Source organism: Rattus norvegicus, chromosome 5 (genome assembly GCF_021556685.1).
Source record: "Rattus norvegicus strain SHRSP/BbbUtx chromosome 5, alternate assembly SHRSP_T2T, whole genome shotgun sequence".
Lineage (NCBI taxonomy): Eukaryota > Metazoa > Chordata > Mammalia > Rodentia > Muridae > Rattus > Rattus norvegicus.
In genome coordinates this window covers 65,003,656-65,026,957 of record NC_141538.1, presented here as the reverse complement: position 1 = coordinate 65,026,957, position 23,302 = coordinate 65,003,656, and the positions used below count along the sequence as shown (strand labels likewise).

At 51.9% G+C, this 23,302-nt stretch overlaps 1 protein-coding gene across 1 annotated transcript in view; it reads left to right on the top strand.

Moving 5' to 3' along the window:
* Nucleotides 1–23,302, top strand: part of Shb (SH2 domain containing adaptor protein B) — a 107,541-nt gene that overhangs the window by 29,999 nt on the left and 54,240 nt on the right. Inside the window, 1 exon segment of the mRNA NM_001427398.1 lies at nt 10,761–10,881. Coding sequence (NP_001414327.1) covers nt 10,761–10,881 — 121 coding nt within the window.

The window sequence follows — 23,302 nt, the reverse complement described above, 5'->3', positions numbered from 1 at the left end:
TGATAAGTCTGGTATTCAGTTCAGCACGCCTTTGCCCCTCTTTAAGGATGAGACGTTCCCCGTGGCTGGTGAACTGTGACCTCTTTGGAAGGAGATTTTACGATGTGCATTAATAAATACAGGCTGTTCAGGCCTGAATGGGGAACTCCTCTCTGAACATTGGGATGGTGTTTCTAGAGATGGGCCACAGGTAGTCTAGGAGAAGCCCTGGGGGACGGGCCCCGAGGAGAGGGCTGGCACAGAAGAGGACCTTAGGCAATCACACAGATACTGTCACTGTGGAATCCACACAGGTGGATTTGTTACAATGCTTCCCCAAGGCTTGGCGGTGTTAGTGGAGCCACAGAAATGAGAGGTTCGAGAGGTTTACTTTGATTTGTGTTTTGGTTTTGTTCATTTTTTAATGACACCTGCCCCCCTGCTGGGGAAACCGAGGCACTGAGTATGCAATTTAGCAAATGCTGTGGGGGTGAGGTGGTCCTTGGGAATTTGAACCTCTCAGTGGTGGCAGCACACACATTTAATCCCAGCACTTGGGAGGCAGAGGCAGATTTCTGAGTTTGAGGCCAGCCTGGTCTACACAGTCAAGTTCCAGGACAAGCCTCAAGGGTGTGAACTTCTGGGTGTGGAAGCCAAATCAGAATCAGCGACTTCGTTTGCAGGGCCGCCCTCTCCCAGAGTAATGTAAATCACTTCATTAAATTTCCCGGGAGCTGGGAATGTAGCTGAGAGGTGTAGCCCTGGGTTCAATCCTTTACACTAGAGGAAAAGAACTTTCAAATCGGTGACAGCAAGACATTAAATCAAGCCCTGGCCTATGTGACTGCACAAGCCACGTGTCACGTAGTTGGCCCTGGGGACCATAAACGTCAAAATCCCTGATAAATAAAATCCCATAGTACTTAACCCAAGAAAAGAAGTTCGTTGTGCCAGGCCTTTTAGACGCCCCAGATCCCCAAGAGAGCACTTTCTCTGCTCCCTGTAGACCTCTTCATGCTTGAAGTGAGAAAGAAGCCAAAGCAGGGAAGCTGTAGAGGTGAGGCCCCCGGGGAGGAGATGACGGGCTCTCTCCATGTTCATGTAGCCAGCAGTGCCTGCCCCTCTGTCCCTACCTCCCTGGGGACGACTGTCATGCATTGTGCAGGCTGTGCAGGTCTCTGCAGGGACTGAAGGGGCCCACCAGGTCCCATGTGATTTTTGTCCAGGCACTTATTTTGAGGGTGAAGGGGCAGGAGGTATTTATTGTAGGAGAAGCAAGAGCCCAGCTAATGACTCCAGGGCCCAGCATGGTATGTTTGGTGTTCTTCTGGGTCAGCCGGGATCAACTGACCTTGGGTCCAGTCAGTCTCTCTCCAGGGGGCCCTTCCTGCCTCCCCTCTGGTGATTTCCTTCTCCTTCTCCGATTGAGGGTTCTTCTTGTTGCTTTCTTAGAACACATCCACACAGCTGACCCTGCAGCCCAGTTTCTCTACCTTCCCTTCTCACGCTCTGTCTTCTCAGAGGTGTCCTCTCCCAAGTAAGCCGCTTGAATGGCAGTCCCAGATGAAGATCTGTGTCTGGGGAAGTTCACACCGGCCTGCGGACTGTGGGCTGAAAGGAAGATGGTGGCATCCTTTATGTATCCTCCAGGGAGGGCCCTTGCTCTGCCAGTGCAGTGCGCTGAGCACGGTGTTGATCTCTGGTTCCTTTACCCTGTCTCCTTCATACACAGGAGGAAGGTGGCTTCCCAGAGAGTTAGAAGCTCAGGCTGAGAGAAGGGTTGCTGCTTGCCCAGAGCCCACAGCTGACAGCAGCCTGTAATCAGTGGCACTTAGGGCTCAGACCGGCACCACTGGCCATCTCTGTCATTCCCCTGGCTCTAGCCCAGAATACTGTGCTGGAACCCTGCTGTCCACCGAGCTGTGACAAGGTTAAATAAGGGGCACTCTTCAGAACCTCTATCCTAGGGGAAGTAGGAAAAGACAAGCCTATTAGAGGTTGTGGGCCAGAACCTGTGAGCAGAGGGAGGCTCGAACGGCAGGCAGCCCGGGCCTGTGCAATGTACCAAGGGCGTGTGGGACACAGCATTTTGGGTGTAAGGACAATTTGTTAACTACAGCTGTACATGAAGAAGTTTGTCCGGGGTTGGCTGCTGGGCATGACGAGAAGACAGCACTATTATAGAGTGAATCAGCCATCACCAAGCACCCAGCATTAAGCTGAACATAACTGGGAGTCTCTCGGTGGCGTAGTTGTGGCTGATGCTGTGTGTCGTCCATAAAAAGAAAGTGTCTGTTGGGGGAGGGCAGCTCTTTATTGCTGCTCGTGCCTAACGATGCCCTGGTCTGCCTCTGGGCTCGGAGAGGAACTGTGCATGAATCATCCTAATGGACCCCATTCGGAGAGAAATGACCCTTCACTCGGTAGTTTGCTGCTGCTGCTTATTGAAATGCACCGTGCGCCCAGGAGCTGCACTAGGCCCACAGCCTCCTTGTCCCAGAGGGCTTCCTAGGACTGCTCTCGGAGCCACAAGAAAGCCGCGCCACACTGCAGTCCTGGTGTTTCCTTGTGAAGGGAGTGGTGGTGGATGGACCATGCCTATCAAGACCGGGGAAATGCTCAGAAAACCGGAAGTGTCAACTGCATTTTAGAAGTCCAGACGGTTTATAGATACCCACACTAACAGCCGACTTTAGCCATGCCTCTTGTCCTTCAGGGTTAGGGGTTCTGCTTTTGTCTCCCTCTGGCTGCCTGGAAACTTCTCTCATTGCTCCTGGTCAGTACAGAGAAGGCCTGCTCTGGTGTTCAGGTGACCTTGGCAAAGCTGTTAGTTCTGCCAATTGTCTAATTACAAAACGTGACAGAGGGTTCCCAGCGCCTCCATCCCTCCCTTCCCAGCTTCAGCTCTGTGACATCACTCACTTTGGTTTTGTGGACCAGGGTATGGCCCTGTGCTTGCTACCCTATCCAACACCTCCACAACCCCCACCTCACCCCTGCAAAGAGCCCGGGAGGAAGGATTGTCTGGTTGATAGGTTGGCCCAGCATGATGGAGGCTGCTAGGGAGAACAAGGGAGCAGTAGTCAGACAGAACACAGACCCAGCCCAGCCTGGCGTCCCTTCCCACAGAGAGCTATTTGTGGGAGAAGCTAAAGTGGAGGCGTGGAGGTGGATGTGTGGCAGTGGGCTTCTAAAAGGTGGTTATGGTGAGAGTTCTGTGAAATATTTATTGATGGTTTTTTTTAAAGCACTATTTTGATCTATTGGAATTGCAGAAATGGAGCGGTGTGGACTCAGAAGTTAGGAAAGGTGTTTGGCTCCTGTCTCTGGCATTGACTTAGTTCATCCCCTCCCTGGGCCTCCTGTGCTCAGTGGATTCCGGGTTTCCAAACTGGATGACCGCCTTCTTTCTTCAGGTAGTGGCATATGTAAACACTGTACGGTTTCCCTTGTGCAAATCTTACACACGGCCACCTCCTCCGGCCCTCTCTGTAGTGCGGAACACTGCTGGTGTTGGCTGACTCTGTCCTGACAGAGATCCTGGCAGACAGCAAGCAGATGGGAAGCTCTAGGACTGGGTTATTTCTGAGTTCAAGTAGAACCTCTCACTTCTAGAGAGATGCTGACAGGCCTGTCCCTAGCATTTGACAGCAAGTTTCTGGGTAAACAGGGTTGGGCCAGGCTATAGCCCAGCTTCCTACCCAGATTAACAGCCTGGGTGGAGGGTGCTAAGCAGAAAGAGTGCGGTGGGTGTGTGAGAGAGAAAAAGAGGGCTGTGAGTGGGCCCGACAGGAGCCAGCAGAGGCTGGTTTGGAATGTCTCTCCTGACAAGCTGGAACCTGCAAGTATTTAGGCAAGCAGCTGTGGCTATCCCAGAGGCGGGACTAGAAAGCGTGTGTGGTGGGGGTGTTGCATTTGTTGCCCTGGCCTCCTGATGTGGAACAGGTATGGACAGTCAGTAAAGGGACAGCTTGGTGGGACGCCAGCTCAAAGGTCACACACAGGGCACAGGGGAGGCAGAACTCAGCTCAATGTAGATGGTAGATCACTTCAATAGTGACGGTGTCCTGCAGATCAGAATCACCAGGTCCTGAACTCCTTTTGCTGGAGTTTCGGGGCCAAACATTTAGCAGGTACCCTTATGTGAGGAAGGGGTGGGGTTGGGGGCTCAGACTTGGAGTGCTCAAGACTGAGCCAAATCTTGAGAGGGAGAAAAAGGGAGCCCATTCTAAGTCCAAGTGCTCTTTCACCCTCTCATTTCCAGAAGCTGAGGCTGATTGCATGGATGCAGCTAATTAATCTTTCCCAAATTAATTTCCTTACTGTGTCAGAAATGATTTATTTGCGTGCCTGTACTGGGGGGTTGGTCTATGCTGGTCAAAACCCCAGAGGACAGAGAGAGGCCAATAAGGACACTCACTTGTATATCTATGTAGGTGTCACAACTGGATCTGTGGGCACCACTGAGCCTTGCACACTGGCTGGCGTGGGGTGCACGCTGCACAGGCAAGGCTGGGCCTGAACCTCTGCATGTTTGCTCCAGTCGTAGGGATGTGCAGAGTGGGGAAGAAAGGGTTATTCCTTAAGGCTTTCCCTTTGGGGGACTGAGATCTATGAGAGCTGCTGTCCTGTATAATTGTGGTTATTTCCTGTGTGTAATTACTGGGGCTTGGAGCGAGGCAGGGTGAGGGGGTTCCTGAGTCAGTTTTCACCTTTAGGTTTCGGCTTCTCTTAGGCCAAGGTCACATTTGAGGTTTTTTGCACCCCAGCATTCATGGGTGCTGAGCACACAGAAGGGTGCCTCCTGCTTTGAAACAAGCACTCAGCCTGTTCTTCATAAATACTGACACATCCCAGAATCATCTTATTTGCTCCTTACAAGCACTCTGCCCCAGATCCCAGGGGAACTCAGAGCACAGAGAAATAAAGCAGGTTGCCCAGAGCTGGTTAGCAGAGCCTGTTCCAGAGTGCTGCGTGTCTGAACTGTCACTGCCCAACCGTGTCCTGGGAGCAATGCCTTCCCCTCTCAATGTCCCAAGCAGGTGCTTTTCAGCCCCGGAGCCCTGGTTGGGGGCTCCAAGGACAGCCCACCCGTTTGATCAGCCCCTAAAGCTGAGCTGTTTGGCCTTTCCAACGTGGGCCCAGCAGAATGGCTCCCGCAAAGAAGGGTGGCGGAGAGAAGAAGGGTCGTTCTGCCATCAACAAGGTGGTGACCCGAGAATTCACCATCAACTTTCACAAGCTCATCCATGGAGTGGGCGTCAAGAAGTGTGCTCCTCTGGCACTCAAAGAAATTCAGAAATTGGCCATGAAGAAGATGAGGACTCCAGGTGTGTGCGTTTACACCAGGCTCAAGAAAGCCATGCGGGCCAAGGGCGCATCCAAGTACGTCTGTCCAGGAAGCGTAACGAGGATGAGGATTCACCAAACAGGCTCTACACATTGGTAACTTATGTGCCTGTTACCACATTCCGAAATCTACAGACGGTCCATGTGCATGAGAACTAACTGCTGATTGTCAAATAAAGTTGCAGAACGCCCCCCCCCCCCAAAAAAAAAAGCTGGGCTGCTTGTGTCTTGGGAGTTGCCCAAGAGCTGCATGTCCAAGTCAAAAAACACACCAGGAGCTGTGGCCTGTGGCCTCCAGTTAGCCAGCCTTCCACCCAGAGCAGAAGTCCCAGAGCCTCCGTCTGGACGGCACCGGTAGCAGAGCTTGCTCCTTCATTGCTGCACAGCTTCTCGGTGGACACAGAACGCCTTCCCACTGCTGCTTCCCCACTGCTGCTTCCCCACAGTCCTCTCTGTACTTCCCACACCCCTGTTCCTTTGTTGGTATGGCAACGGAGCCTCCATCCAGTGGATGCCAGGTCCTGTGTCCGAGTGGGTCCCTAAGCGGGTCTAGGCCTCCTCAGGGGACTGTCACAGAGCCCTTTCACTGCAGTAAGAACGTAATACTCTAACAGGTTTGTGTCCACCTTCAGCGGAGCCCTTCTGGGCCCCCAGTGACAGAAGGGGTCATGGCCCCTGACCTTAAAGCTAGCAAGCAAGATTAAAGAGCCCAAGGCCAAAATGCTTGTGCTGCTGCCTCCCCACCCCCGCCATCTGTCAGTGAATGACAGGCCCTGTCACACAATACTGTGCCTCTTCAGACAGGTGAATTACCATGAAGGCCAGCTCCTGGTGGCTGTTCACCTGCTACCTCATTACAGCAAAAAACCTGTCTGTTTTCACCATTGGTTAAAGTGGTTCTGATGGGAGAAGTCTGGGGTGGAATGAATCCGGGCTTCACCTGTACCTATGGTATACTATTCGAATGTGTAAACTCGGGGTGGGTGGGGGGTTCCCCAGCATCTAGAGATCCATGGCCTCAAACTGTTAGTGAAGCTAAGGTTGGTGTTGGAGGTGAGTTAATAAATGATCCAGCTGGACCTTGCAGGCAGACACTCGGGGCCTTCACCTGGAGTAAAGAAACCAAATGGCATGCCAAGTCTGGGGCCTCATGGAGCCTCATGGGGTACCGTCCCCTCACTTCCTAGGGACGGATGGGAAAGCAGCATAGAGGACTCCCCACCCCCAACCCCCGCCCTTCAAGCCCACAGCTGAACTGGAACCTCTGTGCCACCAGTTCCCAGAAGCAGCAGGTACCTCACAGTGGCTGATAGGTGGGAGGTGCCTGTGTCCCCTTCTTAGAAGGTGGCAGCTGCCCTGCCCTTCTCTCTCTGTTGTCAGGTTGGACCTAGGGGTGCACATCTGTGTGTTGAGAGCTTGGTAGGCCTGAAAGCACCTGGTCGGTGAGCCTTGTGATTCCTGCAAGTGGGGAGGGGACAGGGAAGGGGATGTACCTGTGAATCCTCTCCTCCCGCACAGTCCATGTTGCCCTCAGGGTTGCAGAGGATGTCTTCTGCATCTAGAGCAGAGTCTCAGACGATAGGCCGAAGGCACGTTAGGTCAGCTCTCACGCCTGCTGACCCTCAGGGCAGCAGGAGCCACTGTAGTTGCTTGACCTCGTGAGCAGGGCTGAGAAATCTCCTGGAAAAAGTGAAATTCCAGAAGAGTGACTGGAGGTTTGCCTTCAGACTAGGGACGGAGGGGGCCGGCTCTCGCTTTTGATCCCCGATAAGAATCACCTGGGCTGCTTGTTAAATACACAGTTGAGGCAAGGAGTCTGTTGTCTTAACAGTCATTCCAGGCCGCTTCTTTCTTAGACAGGTTTGGGAAGCAGTCTGTCTGCTGTTCCAAAAATAGCCTGTGGTAGACGAGTTTGTGGCGCTTCTTGGGCTTGCAGGGCACACAGGAAGTAATGGGTCCTCCTTGTCTGCAGCTCTGACTCTCCACTCCCATCAGTCTAGGGACTAGCTCTGTGCAGACCTTTTCTCCAGCTGATCACCTCAGGATCCTGTTTTGTTTCTCATAAGCAGGCATGCTGTTTTTTTTTAGCATCCCTTCATGACCTTCCCTTTTAGAGCGGGCAGCTCATGGAGAAGGCTGTTAGCTCCGTGAATTGACTTCCAGGTTAACACCCCAGGGTGGGATGGCATGCTCAGTGGTTCCCCTGTCGGCGAGTATAGAAGTGGTATGGGGTTTCCCATTATGGCGTACTTCAGTGAGCATTTTTGCCCATGCTTCCATGCACACATTCAGGAGTAAATACTGAGATGTAAAATTGCTGGGTCAGACTGTGTACACTTGAGGATTCCATTGATTCTGGTGAAAGTCACTGCACTTCCCACAAGAGGTCCCAGTTCTTTGTACTAGGGCTGCTATTTTACAAAGGCAACTAAAACACTCATCCAGACCAATGGAAGGGTAGCCTTGTAGCCACACCCACTTCCCTTGGGATGGATGGACAGGAAGGCTGCTTCCTATCTCACAGCTAATCACCATGGTAACCACTGCACGCCTCTGGCTGCTGAGAGTGACCGAGCTCTACCCACAGCTTGTGTACTATAGAGTTGCCTGTAGGGCCACCTCCCAACTGCAGGCAGCCCATAGAACCAAGATGAAGAAGAGTGTTGGGGAATGGTGGATTCCCAATCCTAGAGTGGGAGTTAGGCTCTGTGGGCTGGTCCCAGGGCCCCCCTGCTGGATGCTTGGTGACTTGACCTGGCCCTGCCTCAGGGCTGCTCCGTGGCTGATTTATGAGCCAGTGAAAACCCTTTAGTCATAGGGGAGAGCCAAGGAAGAGGTGGTCTGGATCCATACCCTTTTGTTATATTGGACCCCTTATTGCAGAGGACCAGGGGGGGGCCTTGCTTCCGCGTAAGGCCGCTGTGCTATCAGGCAGCCAGCACAGAAGTCTTGGCTGGTCCCCATGGTTGAACAGTTCATTTAGACGTACAGGACTTTTCTGCTAACTGGAGCATCCTCAAGCAAGCAACCCCAGCAGGCCCACGGCTGTGGGAAACTACTCATTTTATTTGAATGCATGGCAGCCTTCAGGCACAACTCCTGCCCACGAACCCCAGGTAACCAGGACAGTTATGGTAAGCTGTCCCACCACTCAGTCTCTGGGGCCAGGGGCCTATGGCTGTTCACAAGGGGGCTCTGTGCCTCCCTGCCCCCCCCCCCAACACCTGGTTAAAATTTTACCTCCAACTACGACGTGATTTGCGTAAGGTTGGACCGTTCAGTGCAGTGTTTGCCGAGTTTCAGGTTTCGTGAACCTCCGTTTCCCTCCCCCCACACCAGCCTCACTTTGAAGTTCAAAAGCAAATTGACTAAATATACATTTTAGGAACCTTCCGATTTGCTTCTTAAACTAACAGAATCTAAACTTTTTTTTTTTAAACGGAAGGATTTTCAGCTGTCAGCAGGAATAACTGGAACCGTGCGTCATCCGAGACCAGAGGTTTTCCTGGTTTTAGGGTTTGTAAGTTCTTATTGAAAAAGGAAGCGAACAGCGGAGGCAGCCGTGGGGCCGACGGCCCCTGCTCAGATCTCATTTTAATTAGAAAATATAGACAACGCCTGCTTTATCACAGGCCTCCCAGTGCTCCCATCGGAAGGTGAACAAAGATTTCGTTTATATCCCGAAAGCCTCTGTGTTTGCAAATTGCAGAGCACTTCTGAGAGGGAACTGGAATGCTGATTGCTGAATTACCTTGTAGACTACAGTTAGGCTAGGCGCCACCTTACCTAAGGTCTCCAGTAGAAACCCCAAATAATTCTTCTTCCCCTTTTCACTGAAGACTAGGAGATTTTCACATTGCTAAGACGGTGGGGGACTGTGGGGCAGGAGCAGCTTGTTAGCAAGTCACCTGAAGCAGCTAGCTATGTACTTCACGATCTCCGAGGGGACACCTGGTCCCTGGAACTCACAGCCCTGCCCGCCAGGACCCACATCTGAACTGTTCTGACCCACGGTGCTTCCCATACACGACTCTTAATGTAGTCTGCAGATGGTAGAGTGCAAATATCAAATGAAAGACAAAGCAAGCCCAGCTCTCCCCAGCCCCTCCTCTCCTGGCCTGGTGTCATTTGAGCTCACTGAAAGGCACTGATTACCACGTCACCATGTGCAGGAGCCCCTGGGACCGGAGCCTAACCCAGCCTCGTCTGCTTGATTGCTGGGTGCTCTAGGCCTGGGTCTTCCCTGATCCGTGTGCTGCAGTTAAGTGACCAGGGAATGCCTGCTGTCCCTTTTCAGGCACTACATCCAGGTAGCCGGTGGTCTCTCGTGCGACCATGCCAAGGCTGCTGCCATCGGCTGCCATTCACCGGGCAGAGAGAGACTGGGGTCTTCTCCATTTCTTCCTGAGTTTACAGGCCTTGCAAATGCCTTACATTCCAGGAACGGGGAGAGAAGAGCGGCTCCTGTGGTTTCTAATTAAACCTACAATTTAAATAACAATCCAGCAAAGGGGATGCTAACCTCCGCCCTCCCCGGGGCAGCAGCTGGGAGATTGAGGGTTTATTTGCTCATTGTTAGACACCTGACCCGAAGGGTGAGCAGGGAGGGTGGTGGGAGTTTGGGGTGAGGCAGATTTGTAATAAAGGTTTGGGTTGAGAGGGCTTATGTTCTTTTCTTCTCTGTGAGGAGTAGGCAGTCAGAAATGAGAGAGGAGGTGCTGTGTTCTAAATCTTTCAATTAGAAATTGTCATCTTTTTTACCAGGAAATGTGGTGCTTCTCCTGTGGAGCGGTAGAATTCCAGATATGCACACTCCTCACAAAGCCTGAGACCTGCCCGGTGACTCACTCTTCCTCTGTTGTTAGTCAGTGGGCTGGCAGGGCTCTGGCTGACTGCCAAGCGAGAGCACCAGAATAGGCCTTGTGAGTGAGGATGTTGGGGGCACCGATGTCCACCCTGGACCCCCTCAGACTCCTGACCTGTCCTGCTTCGACCCTGGCATCTGTACATTGCCCAGTCTGGTGTTTTCATCAGGCCTGTCTAGGGCCGCACTCATCTTTTATAGTGTGTTGATCTCACCAAATTGTTGTGTGATGACCCACAACATGATTATGTTCCAGATTTGGAGAAAAACAGGGTGCTGAACGCAACTATTCTTGTCTGAGGTCTTGGGTCTCAGCCAGCAGCCAAGGGCCTGCCAGCGTTTCTACGCTTTCTGTGATCTCCCAACTTTCTTCTCCCCATTGCTCCATCCACCTAAACTCAGTAACTGTTCCCACCTCACCTCTGCACTGACTTCCCCCCGGGGTGGGCTCACGGTTCCCATGCCTTGCTAGCCCAGGAGCAGTTTCTATTGGCTGGAGTCATGTCTGGCTGTGCACAGTGGTGAAACAAAGCCAGAGATGGCCTCACACTCTCTCCCTCCCCTGCAGGTGACCATAGCAGATGACTACTCTGATCCCTTTGATGCCAAGAACGACCTCAAGAGCAAAGCAGGAAAGGGTGAGAGCGCTGGCTACATGGAGCCCTACGAAGCCCAAAGGATCATGACAGGTGAGCAGGGCACAGGCACAGAGTTTCGGTTCGTTCTCTGTTACTGTGACAGAATACCTGGGAGTGGGCGATTTATAACAAGTGTGTATCAGAAAGAGGCGTGTTTTTGTGATTCTACTATAGGTAGGTACTCCTCCCATTAAATCCCACCCCCGACACTGCTGTGTGGAGCACCTAGTGAGCACCATACCAGTTCTGGGGGTACAAAGCACATTCAAGCCACAATACCCTGGACTTACAGCTCAACGAGAAGGGTCTGCTGGACATGTTGCCACCTTCTCTGTAGAAGTGTGCTTGTTCACAGTGATAGCTGTGGGTTACTGAGCTGTCCCCTCCCCTATCTCCCCCATGGTTGAGTAGGGTGTGTGTGTGTGTAACCTGCATGCAAAACTTATATGCTACATGCACATGTGGCGGATAGAGGGCAGATTGGAAGGAATCGATTCTTTTACCCTGTGAGTCTCAAGTTTTGAACTCAGGTCAGTAGGCTCTGTGGCAACAGCCTTTACCCGGGGAGTCACTTTGCTTGCCCCTTCCGCACATTTTATTGGTTTGTCTATCACCAACATCGGGTTGGGGGAGGCGCTTTTAGATTAGAACACAGCTATAGATAACCAGAGATGCCAAGGGCTAGAGGAGGGTTTGTTCGGACACTCCTGAATGCAGAGACGGAGGCATAAAGCCTTATTTGGAGCCATCTACCAGTTGGCACAGAAGTGGGAACAGACCAGTTCATGCTACTTGTTAACCAGTAGAAGAAACCATTTTTCACAGAAAACGATTCTGTGGTATCTTTGCAAAGAGCCCAGTGTTCGTTGCCCCCTCCTCTTCCTCATGTTACCTCACATCATTTCCTTTTTTAGAATACGGGCAGCTAAAGGGCAATTTCTGGTTGTGAGGATCTTGCCAAGGCTTCTTGTGACTCTTGACGTCTTTGTGTGTACCGACACCATGGCGACTGATAGTGTGGACGTGGCCCAGGGTGAGCTGTCAGTGTAAGCACTCCAAGAAGGGATTCAAATCCATGAGCAGACCCAAAACTTGTTAATGCTAAAGATAGCCATGGAACAGGATAGCACAGGAAGTGTGTAGATAAGGATGGTCTTGAACTTCTAATCCTCCTGGCTCTAACTTGAGTCACCATATTCAGTTTCTGTGGTACTGAGAGTCAGCTCTTGGACTAGGCAAACGATCCAACCTGGCTGCATTCCTAGACTGTCAAAGTAAGCCTTGAGAGTGATCCCTACCGGGTACTGTTGGAATTTCTGTGCTGTGTGTACAGCACCAAGTACCAGGGCAGTGTCTGTGGCCTGCAAGGGGCCCAGGCTGGAGCCAAGCACATCTGGAATGGACACACACCACCCATGCAGTCTCTGGGATTTAGTTTCCCTATGTAGCAAGAACCTTAAATCAGGCAGTTACAGTGTTCAAGGCTGCTGTGCCCAAGTTCTGTGCCTCTGGTTTTCCCTGTGTCAGTGACAGAAACAGTCACAGTGGAGGTTGCCAATTCTCCAGTCCTCATATGCAGTAGTTGATGTGGGAGTCAACTGTTTGTTACCAGTAGAGAACTGAAGCCCCAGGCAAGTCAGCTGCTTGGGTGTGAGGGCAGCTTCCTGTGTCAGGACCATCTAGCACTTTCTCCCCCGGGCTGGCTGCCAACTCAGGCACCATCGATGGTGTTCACCCCTCTGCAGTCATAACTCCAGGTGATGGGGAGCTTTTGTGAGCAACTGGTCCCAGCCCTGTGGAGAAGTGAGCGCTTTTGGCATCCTCTGACTCTCTCAGACACCATACTTACCTCACCTGTGAGAACCGTGCCTGGACCCAAGATAAGTGCTCAACTCCACGGGCTCTGTGTTCTAGTGCCTTCTAGACGTCTGAGTCTTGTTTACCACCCTCCCCAAGCCAATTCCAGAACCACCTCCTTAAAAACCTTACATTGAGTCAAAGGATGCCGCTCAGTGCAGGGAACCCTAGCCTGCTTCACCCTCCCACCCGGTTCCTCAAAACAGAAGACTCAACTGGAGAGCCAGAGACCAGTCCAACCCTTCCTTTGAATTGGGAAATTGAGACTAAGTTAATCCCTTTTGAGACTTATTTTTTAACCCAGTGATTAAATGGGAAGATATCTGATGAGTCCCCAACCACCCATGCCCTGTGGTACATGGGGAGACAATGTTCAGGGTTGTTACATTTCAGATGTGTGATTGGCTCAGATGACCTGAGGTTCATGTTAACCCTCAACTGAAGCCTTAGCGTGCCAGGCTTCATTGTGACTGCCTAGTATGCGCTCTCTCTCTCTCTCTCTCTCTCTCTCTCTCGCTCTCACTCTCGCTCTCGCTCTCTTGCCCTTTCTCGCTCTCTTTCTGTCTCGATCTCACTCTCCCGCTCTCTTTCTCTCTCTGTGTGTACGTGTCTCTCTGTTGTCTCTCTATCTGCTCCCCTCCCCCCAATCTCTCTCTCATATGCTCTCTAGGACTGGCTCAAAGAAGGGAACCATCAAGGACAAATCTCCTTGGCTCATCTTTCAGATCTCATATTGGCTCCTTCACTGCTCTGCTGCCTGTCTGGGCCTCCGTCTCAAAAAAAAAAGACTAAAATATTTCTGGGTTTCCTTCCTGCCCCCCATACACATTTGATGTCCTTAGACCAGATCTCCTATTGGGCCAATGGTCAGAGAGCTTCAGAGCCCAATTACTATGGCACTGAACCTAGGACCTCATACCAGTTTAGACATCCGTCTATGTGAGCAGCTGTATCCCAGGCTCTCCTTCTATATTTTATTTTATGGTGGTCTGGTTAAGTTGCCCAGGCTGGCTTTAAACTCACCCTGCAGCTCAGGTAGGTTTCAGTCTCCTGAGTAGTGAGGAGGACAGGAAGGTGCCACCAGGCCAGCTGCAGCTCAGTCTCTTCCTTTCCTCAAGTCTCTGTCCCAGGCTGCAAGCCCTTGGCGCCACTGTCTGTAACTGCAGCTCCAGGGAACCTGATACCCTCTTCTGGTCTCTGTGGACACATGTACTCACATGCACTACCCTGCCCCCCCAATCCTATACATACCTACTTACCTAATAAAAATAATGAGAATAAAGTATTTTTAAAAATGAGAGTGCAAAAGGCTGTGGCTCAGCTTAAATCAGGTATGGGGAGCCTGATGGGCGGCGCCTGTTGGTGGGAGAAAAGACTTGGATGGGTGACAGTTGTCCACCAGCTTTTCAGAGGACTTCCTGCACTCACTCGTCTTTGGGGGAGCCTGGAGGGTACGAGCACTCTCCATTTGTAGAGAATACTCAAGCTTGGGCCAGTGAAGGAAGCAGCAGAGCCAGGATCCCGCCCTGAAGTCCTCGAGTGTTTGCAGACTGCACCTAACTCAAAACTTCAGCTCATAGCTCTTCCCAGGGGGACTGAGGGAGTAAGGGAAGATCACTGTGGCCTGGGCCCCCTCTCAGGGTTTCTCGTTAGGGTTTCTATGGAAGTACCCTAGGAGTCAAGAAAAGCTGCAGACATCACATCATGCAACAGATCTCGGGGTGGGGGTGGGGGATGCAAATGGGCAAGAGAGAGACAGTGGCCATGGTAGAGGAGGGTATGTGTGTCACATTTGGCAGCTGGTGATGCTGCCGCTGCTGGCACTGAGTCACTGAAGGCAGGCTAGGTCTCCAAACCCATGTGAAGAGCACATGGTTTCTGACGTTTCTAACCTTTGCCTTCAGAGTTCTTTACAGAAGCACTCAGTGTCGAGATGACTCACTCAGGGTTTAATTGAAAGCATTTTCCCGTACTTTTTAATATGTAAGCAATTACACATTAGAAGCTCCTTAGCCTGTTGTTACTAAATCGGCTTTATAGCATAATAAGAGAGATTAAGAGAGGTCCTTCCACACAGCCCGGCCGCCCTGATGTGACTGACTCCATTACCTTCCTCTTCCTCCCTTTGAAACTCTACCTGGCTGTTGTGCTGTCCGGAGGTCTGAAGGGATGCCCCATGTGTTGTCTCCTCTTGTGTGGCCTCTTCTGGTGGCAGTATACTTTCCCAAAACAGTAGCAAGTGTATTGAAAGCAGTGCTCTCTGTGAGGGAAAAGGAAGAGGAAGTGATGGGGCTTCAGGTCTTGGCTCTATCCCTGATTTGCTGTGCAGCCCCGGATAGGTTGCTTCCCCTCCCAGTCTTGATCTCCTCATCTGTAAAGCTAGATTCTGCTTTTTATGACCAGGTATAAGAAGGATCCAAACAAAGTAACAGATCTGATTTGACTAAATTTTTAGGGTACTGTTTCTGGAGTCATCTCTAGGGAGTGCCCTGAGGAGTCCTGAATCTCCTGACCTTCCCTGCGTAAAACCCGAGTCTCTTAGTGGGTGGCAGACAGCACTCTCTGGCCTTGCTGTTCTGTTCTCTACTTCTAGTCTAGAGTCCAGGAAATATTTCTGAGAGAAGGGCCTTTGGTCTTGCCTGAGACTCCTGTCTCTGTGTTCGTTGACATCCTGGGCAGCATGTCTGGTTTCTGGAGAGCACAGAGCCCTTTCTGTACAGAGGATAGGCCTCCTCCCTCCCCCAGGCTCCCAACATGTCCTTACACTTGCCTCTCATGTCCCTCATATCCCTCTGTCTCCAGCTCCAGGAGGTGGTTCATGCTTTAGCCTGCCCTGGTGGTCACAGTGTTCCCTCAGTAGTGACAGGATGAAGAACAGCCCTTTGGGCTTAGCATTCTTTCTGCCTGAGACCCAGATGGGCAGGCGCTGGCCAAGGTCACACTGGAACAAGCATCAGAGCAGAGGCTTGCAACCCAGAGCCCCTGGGCCTTGTGTTGAAATGTTTTGAAGCCTGTCCTGACCTCCCCCCATCTGGCAGGCAAGAGAGCTCTATCAGGGACAGTACAGAGTCCCCAGGTTGGTCTGTCGTTTGCTGGAATAACTTACCTACTGGATAGGAAGGAGATAATCAAGGGTAAATAGATTCTGTATTAGTCAGCGATGACTTCCCTGGTCTTGAGAAAGAATGGAGCTTACACACCCAGCTTGTACTACTTACCCACCCAGCTACAGTCAGGGTGGGTAGGGAGGTGGGAAGCTAGGTTGCCATGGTGATGGGGCCCTCCAGAGTTGTTTGTTCCCTCCCATACCTGCCTCTCCCCTGGAACCCCTCACTCTGAGGACATCCGGGGTTTTCAGGACAGATGCAGCAAGGCCGCAGCAGAACCAGATGTGTATGCTTGTAACCCCAGCTTCCGGAGGTCAAGACAGAAGAATCACAACTTTGAGGCCAGCCTGGGTTACATAGCAAGATCCTATCTTTCTGTGGGCAGCAAGTATCTATGCCTGCAAGCACATGACTGTCTTTAGTATGAAACAGGCCAAAAATGACACTGGAGAGATAATGTGGTCTTGGAAGGACCCAGGGGTAGGTGATATGGGCCCTTGAAAGAAAGGGTGTGGGCTGAGAGAGTGGAGCTGGGGGAAGCTATGATCTCGGTGGGGCTTCTTGTCTGATATTTCACCCATCTTTTTCTCTGTTTGGTTTTGTCTCGCACTTGGCATTATCGAGCATTTTCTGACTTTTTACTTACATTTTATCTGTGTTCCCTGCAGGGGCCTCAGTACAAATACATTGTATGACTTGAAGTAGGTGTTTGCCTCCTTGGCTGAATGAACGTGTGTGCTAACTTAACCTAAGAGACCCAGGGCTGTTCTACAAAGTGCTGGGTGTCGCTCAGGCGCTGTGGGACCTACCTTGCCAGGTCTACCAAGTCTGAGGGTCAGGGGTGGCTTCAGCTTCCTAGACAGGAAGAGAGCAGAATCCCTTGGTACCTCCTGGCCAATTTAGTCTCTGTATCTGGCAGATTGTGTAGAAGGTTTGATTAATCTCTTCTCCCTGACTTTCTCTCCCTGCACTGAAAGCCCCTCTGAGGAAGAGGCTGGGGCTGGTCTGAACCTGTCTTTATTTCTCATCTGGATTCGGTAAACAGTCACTGATTTAAACGAGCGATTGAGGGTTGGAATGCAAGTCTGTATGGAGAATAAATGAAAGAATATAAAACAAACAAAAACATACTGAACAACTTTCTCCATTTGGTAAAGACTTGCTTGTCCTTAACCACAGGGCTTCAGTTTAGCAACTGGGAGTTTTAAATACTGCTGTGTGCTGCCACTGTTCTGAGTCCTAGGGCTTATGGGTGAGCAGAGCTCCTGTACCTCAGGGAGCTTGAAGTCACCTCAGGACCAAGGACGGGCACTGTCATCTGGCCATGGTCCCTGAGGCCTGATACTTAGGGTTTTTCTTCATCGAGAGCAGAGTGGAAACTTGTCCTGCTCTCAAATAGGCTCGGGAAGTCAGGCTCATTGCAACCCAGTTCCTGCTCTCCTGAGCACACCCCGAGAGACGCGTTTCGGAAGTTGTTTAGCATAGGGTGTCTGCCTGGGTACCAGGACAGGTTAGAGCAGCAAGGAAGAGTGGCTGGCAGACTGGTTCTGTGGCTCTGCAGCCAGGACAGTCAGTTTTCTAGGTCAGAGAGTTGAGGCAGGAGCCTGGCAGAGGCTGTGCAGATACTGCTGGAGGATGGCTTGAGAGAGATTACCAGCCATGACAGCACAGTGTCTAAGGGACAGGAGGAGCCTGATGACCGTCAGCGGGACCCTAAGCAACTGTCAGTTACCTGTTAGGAATATCCTGGCTACAGAGGAGGGAGGGAGGCTCCTGACAGGAGACTTTGGGGATTAGAGACACCAGATTGTGTTGGTGTATTAGAGAAGGAGGTAGGCTCAGTTCAGGGCAGGTCCCAGAAGCCTAGGCCAACAGAGAGGACGGTGTTCCTGGTTTGAGGAGAGAAGGTGGGCCCACAGGGCTCACCAAGAACACCAGTGTCTGCCTCTGCCCCTCTGAAGCCTGGGGAAGGGGTCAGTGGCTGCTCTGAACCCTGTCATTTGACTAATTAATTGCTCCCTCCAACCCCCAAAGTAGGGGCTCAAGTAGTCTTTCTGAAAACTTAAGAGGTGACAGTTCTATTTGCAGGGTGTGTTTTATAGATTTATCCAAGAACGTCCCTAGGAAGGGAGGAAGCTGGGAGGATCATTTCCGTCTTATAGATGAGAAAGCCAGGTCACAGGGACTCTTACTTACCTCCCTCTGGGCCCCTTTCATGGAGAGACCCTTTGTCTGGTGGAGGGTGGATAATCGAGGGCAGTAAGTTTGGCTGTTTTGATACACTGGCAAACTCTGGTACTGGCTCTCCCCATCAGTGTGTTTCACTGAGGCACACTGCCTCTGGTTCTTTCTGAGTCAGTCAGCCTGGGCATGAACACATAAGTACGATGTTTGTTTGTTTGTTTGTTTGTTTTGTTTTGTTTTGTTTTGTTTGGACTTACCTGACAGCTTGTCTCCCTCAGGGACTTGGAGGCTGGGGAGTCTCCCTACCGCTCAGTTACATTGCAGGTGGTTTTGTTTTTTGTTGTTGTTTGTTTGAAATATGTGTGTATGACCCTGTGGTGGGCATGTTTGTACCACACAGATGGAGGTCAGAGGACATCTTTGGAGTCGGTTCTCACCTTCCACTTTCATGTGGTGGGTTCTGAGACTTGAGCTCAGGTTGACACCCTTTGACTAGCAAGATCTCTGTCTGCTGAGTCACCGTTCCTGCACCCCTGCAGGTTTTAATGGCACTTAAATGTCACCTGCCCACCCCTTTCCACTTTCATGTGCTCACACACACACCTGAGTGCATGGAGAGGCCAGGGATTGATGCTGTCCTAAAATTGGTCTTTACACTTTATTCAGTGAAGCAGGATCTCAGTCAAACCCAGAGTCTGCCGCTCTCCTGGCCAGATTCAATATGGCCGTTTTTTAAGCCAGCTTGCTTTATGAGGTACCATCTCCCCCTTCAGAGGCTAAAATTACAGGGCAGTTACCATGCCCACTCAGCATTTATGGGAGTTCCGGGGATCTGAACTTTAGCCCTCATGCTTGGTACAGTGCACACTAACCTTGAGCCATTTCCCCAACCCCGTACCCCATTTCCTCCACAGACTGGCAGCACCCGGGTTTGAGATACTGGCTGGGCTTTCCTGTGACAAATGTCTCCTGGTAAAAACCTGCTGGTTTAGGGGGAATTCCATGGGAATGATGGGAAAGTAGACTATCCTGAAAAGAGGCCTCTGGTCTCCCCGCCACCTCACCCTCCCCTAGTGTTCACTCGAGCCTTCCTGATGCTGGCTTGTGGCTCTGGAGGGGCCTCTAATCTACAAGACTTTAAGTGTATGGGTGCACTCGAGTGCACATACACACATGCACGCACGCACGCAGGCACGCACGGACTGGCACATGTCTTCCTGTCCCCATTCCCCTAGTTATGTGTCCCCTTCATGAAGCCACCTATCTAGTATTTCAGTCCTTGGTGAGCCCCACCCTTTCTCCCTGGTCCTTACCTTCCCCACATGGACAGTCTTGGCTTTCCAAGCAACTCTCCTTTGCAGCCCCCCCCCAGGGGGGGGGGAAATCTGGGGGAGAATTCGCTGCCTTGGCAGATATGCAAATATGCAGAAACTCTACCTGACTCTGAACATGAGTTTTGGGGCAACATTCCTGGCTCAGCTAGCTCAGCTTACTTGAAACCCTCTGCCTGCTAAACTGCAGCTTTCCCTAGACTCCCTCGTCTTTCAAGTTTGATGGCAGCTGCTGCCCTATTTTCTGCCCTGAGGTGCTCACTGAGTTAACCTTCCAGCTTCCCTCCTTTGTCTCCCAGGAGTTCGGGCTGCCATGGCTGCTGGGGTTCCAGAGAGGCCTCAGGGAGTTAAGTTCCAGGGGTTGTGCAGAAGCAAGTCACTGGGGCTGCAGTGAGCTGAGGGAAGCTAATGGTGCTGGGGGTGGGGGTGACAGGGCTGGGCAACTATGAGGTCAGCCTGAGTGGACCCTTGGGGCTGAGGACAGGAGCTGAGAGCTTCTTCCAAGAGCTTGCGGTTGGGACAGGAGTGGGCCAGTGTCAGTAAAGTAAGACAGAGGAAGGGCTCTCTGCTGGCAGCCCCTGGCCTGTTCATCACAGGAGTGCTGAGGAAGTTTTCTGGAGTGTCCATCCTCCAGGTCCAAGAATTGTAGCACAGGGGTGCAAGATGGAGCCTACCTGGGCCCTCTGCCTGAAGGGAACTGATCCATTAGTGGATGACTGACCTAGAGTTGTCTACATAGGCTTCTGCCTCACCTGGATGGGGCCTGCAGGGCCTGACGTGATACATTCTACTTGGTGGTGGAAGGAATACTGGTAGACTCTGGTGCCCGATGAGAAATGTTGGCCTCAGACAGAGCAGGTAGTAATGCTAGCTAGAGTTGGAAGGACCACCAGAGGGGCTGTCCTGCAAAGCAACCCCAGAAACCCTTGTGTTATGCTACAGGACCTCAGTCTTATACAGTGTCTGTCTCCCCCAAGACTCACTCTCATCCTAGCACCTCACCATCATCCCCAGGGCCTCACCCTTATCCCAGCACACCGCAGGCTGTCCCACCAGAGCAAACTAAGTGGTGTGTTTTTTTATTCTCATAATTTATTTCCAGATGTTAAGAGAGGTTTGTTTGTTTTAATAGAGTCAGCCTGTTTGCTCCCTGAGTTCCTTTTCATCTAGATTTAACACTCACTGTGGTACTGAGCCTCTAGTGCTTCTGGCTGCCTTGTTAGTCCCCAGCCCCATGCTCTGGGCTCAGTTGGAGGATGTTCGTGATATCTCAGGGCAGAACCTCGCTTTTAAAACCTGGAGCCCTTGTAATCTCTGCCGTGGGGGACTTGGCATATTGCCCAGGAGTCGTGGGGCCCTCGTGCTGGGCCACAGTGCAGTTCAGCTGACTGGGACCTGAGCTGCTTTGAGTCACTGGCAGCTGCAGCTCACCCTCTCTGGAGATCTTCCTTCACAGCGTGAGCGTGCCAGAGCTGACTAGTCTGGTACACTTGCTGACTGGTCCCTGCTTTCAAGGTGAAGACGGAAGGCAGGAATGCCCCACTCACCCCTCAGGTGGGGTGTGGCTCCAGGCCAAGCTCCAGCCCCTCCCGGTGCACTTGGATGATTGTAACTCAGGCCTCCTGCAGCTGATGCCTCCTGGTGTCGGAACGAGTTCTCTGTGAGTGACGGATGACTACCATGATACATACCTCAGTCCTTCATTGATACCCTGGGGCTTCTCACCTCTGTCCTTGTGCATTGTGGGGCCCTCCAGAGGCCCACCTAGCCCCCAACTCTGCATCCAGGGATTCATTTTCCTCTCATGGCTAAGGGTATGAGGGGGAAACTGCTTGTCTCAGGAAGTCTGTGGATTTGGGGAAACCCCTCAGCTTGGCCATTCTCTAATTTCTTCCAGCAGCTCAGCACCCAGTTTTTTGGGGGGAGAGGGAGGGTCATCATTTTCCTTTTCCTGAGTGCTAAACACTTTGAAGACCTATCTCATTTTGTCCTTAAAACCATCCTTGATCCTTTCTAAGAGGTGCTGAAAGCCAACGTATCCAGATGAGAAGGAGCCTGACTAGGGCGGCTTTGTGCTGTATCACACCAGTCCCCATGGCTTCTCCTTGGACAATTGAGAAAAGCCTGTACTCAGGTTCTGTGCTAAGGGCTCGCCTGTCACCACTCCTGTCCTCCAGCACTTCAGGCCGCTGGGAGACAGTTGGTTTTTCTATTCATTTTCCTCCCACCTCCTGTCTGCAAGGCCGCAGCATAAAGCACGGGCAGGCAAAGCTCTGGAATCAGCAGGCTGGGCCCAGTGTGTAGGCCCAGGAATGTGTAGCTTCCACTGGCGTGTACTGGAACCCCCCCAGAGCCTGCGGCCACTTTCCCACTGTCAGGGCTGCCTGTGGATGTATCAGGCGGGACTGCCGAGGACCCAGTTCAGGAGCATGCAGCCCAGTCCATCTGGATGAATTACTGAGAGCAGCCGGAGAACAGAAGCCATAGCTTAGAGTAGCTGGGCTCCCCAGCCCCTAGGACCTGTATGCTTGTGCACTCAGGGAGAGGAGAATCACAGTCCGACTGGAAAGAGCCCTGGCTTTGACACCAGACACAGGGCTGTAATTACCGTCTTTAATTACTCGGCATTGCCGTGCCAGGGAGACAGGTTTGGCAGTGACTTCTCCTGCCAGGGTGGCTCCAGCTCCCTGTGTGAGCACTGATGGAAACACATGCTCTCTTGAGGTGCTGCTGTTATAAAAAGGGCCATTCAGAGTTGCTCCCCAGGGCTCTCCCGCCTTCTTTGCTAGGAGAAAGGGTGAGCTGCATAGCCAAGCAAGTGCTCTCTTGCTGCTGGTGCTGCTGTACCTGTGAGCTGACTCAGTCTAAGAGGTGATGAGAACAGGGCGAAACGTTTCCTCCCAATTCTTAAAAAAAAAGAAAAGAAAAGAAAGAAATGGGGAGGGGAGCAGCAGAAAGCCCCTCCTCAGGGATGCCGTCTCCTCTGTATAGTGAGGGCCTGAAGGGTCTGAGAAAGTAAAGGACTTTCTGGAAGTCACACGAGGGAAGAAAAAAAGAACCAACAAGACTGGAGCCCAGCCCCAGGACAGAACCTCTGAGGTCTAGGCTGGGTTTGCTGAGTAGCGTTCTGAGCTCTGGCCGCCTTGTGGCAAATAAAGCCCCTGGGCCCCAAGCTGCTGAGGGCTGGGCGCTGGTGGTAGGGAGCACGGAGACTCTGTAGGCTTAGGAATAGTTCCATCAAGGGACTCACTCGCACATTACGAAGGGCACTCTGGGGAAGGCTGACCAGGTTCTCTGCCCATCACCACCCCAGGTCATAGTGAGGAACAAGCTACCTTGAGGCCCTGTCCCTCAGAGACCCCTTGGTACCCAAGCATCTATGTGGTAGAGCATGACTCTGGTTCTGAGGCCAGGATTCCATGTTTAGAGGGTCTCAGGCTCTGCTGTGGTCTGCCAGCAACTTCGGAGTTCTCCTCCCTGACTCCTTCCTTGTCTTCCTTTCTGGTTTTCTGTCTGTTGCAGGTGAGAGCGTGTATCTGTTTTGATGTCTCCATTACTATCCCCAAGCATGTCCCAAGGACGTAGTTGAGCTGAGAGAACAATGGAAGTCACCTGTTGTAGTGGGGCGGTCCAGCCGTGCATGGGCCTTGCAGGGTTGTGGTTCTGACAAGGAGAACCTTGCCAGTCTGTGAAGGGAGCAGGACTGCAGTAGATTGGGGGTTGAATTATGAGTGGAGGACAGGCGGGCCGGTCCCTCCCCCTTCTGGTCTGACTTGGACAGTACATCCCTTATCTCTGGGTCTCAGTTTTCCCTGTCTCCAGTCTGATCTGGTCTGACCCTGAGGGGACTTGAGTATTAGGAGACTTGTGCTGATGGTAGTAGCAGTGGACATACCTGACACAGGCAGGTCCTACCAAGCTCAGAAACACCGTTTCCCAAATACCTTCTTCCTCGTGCTGGCTCTTGGTCTCCAGGGTGCCCGGCTGCTCTTC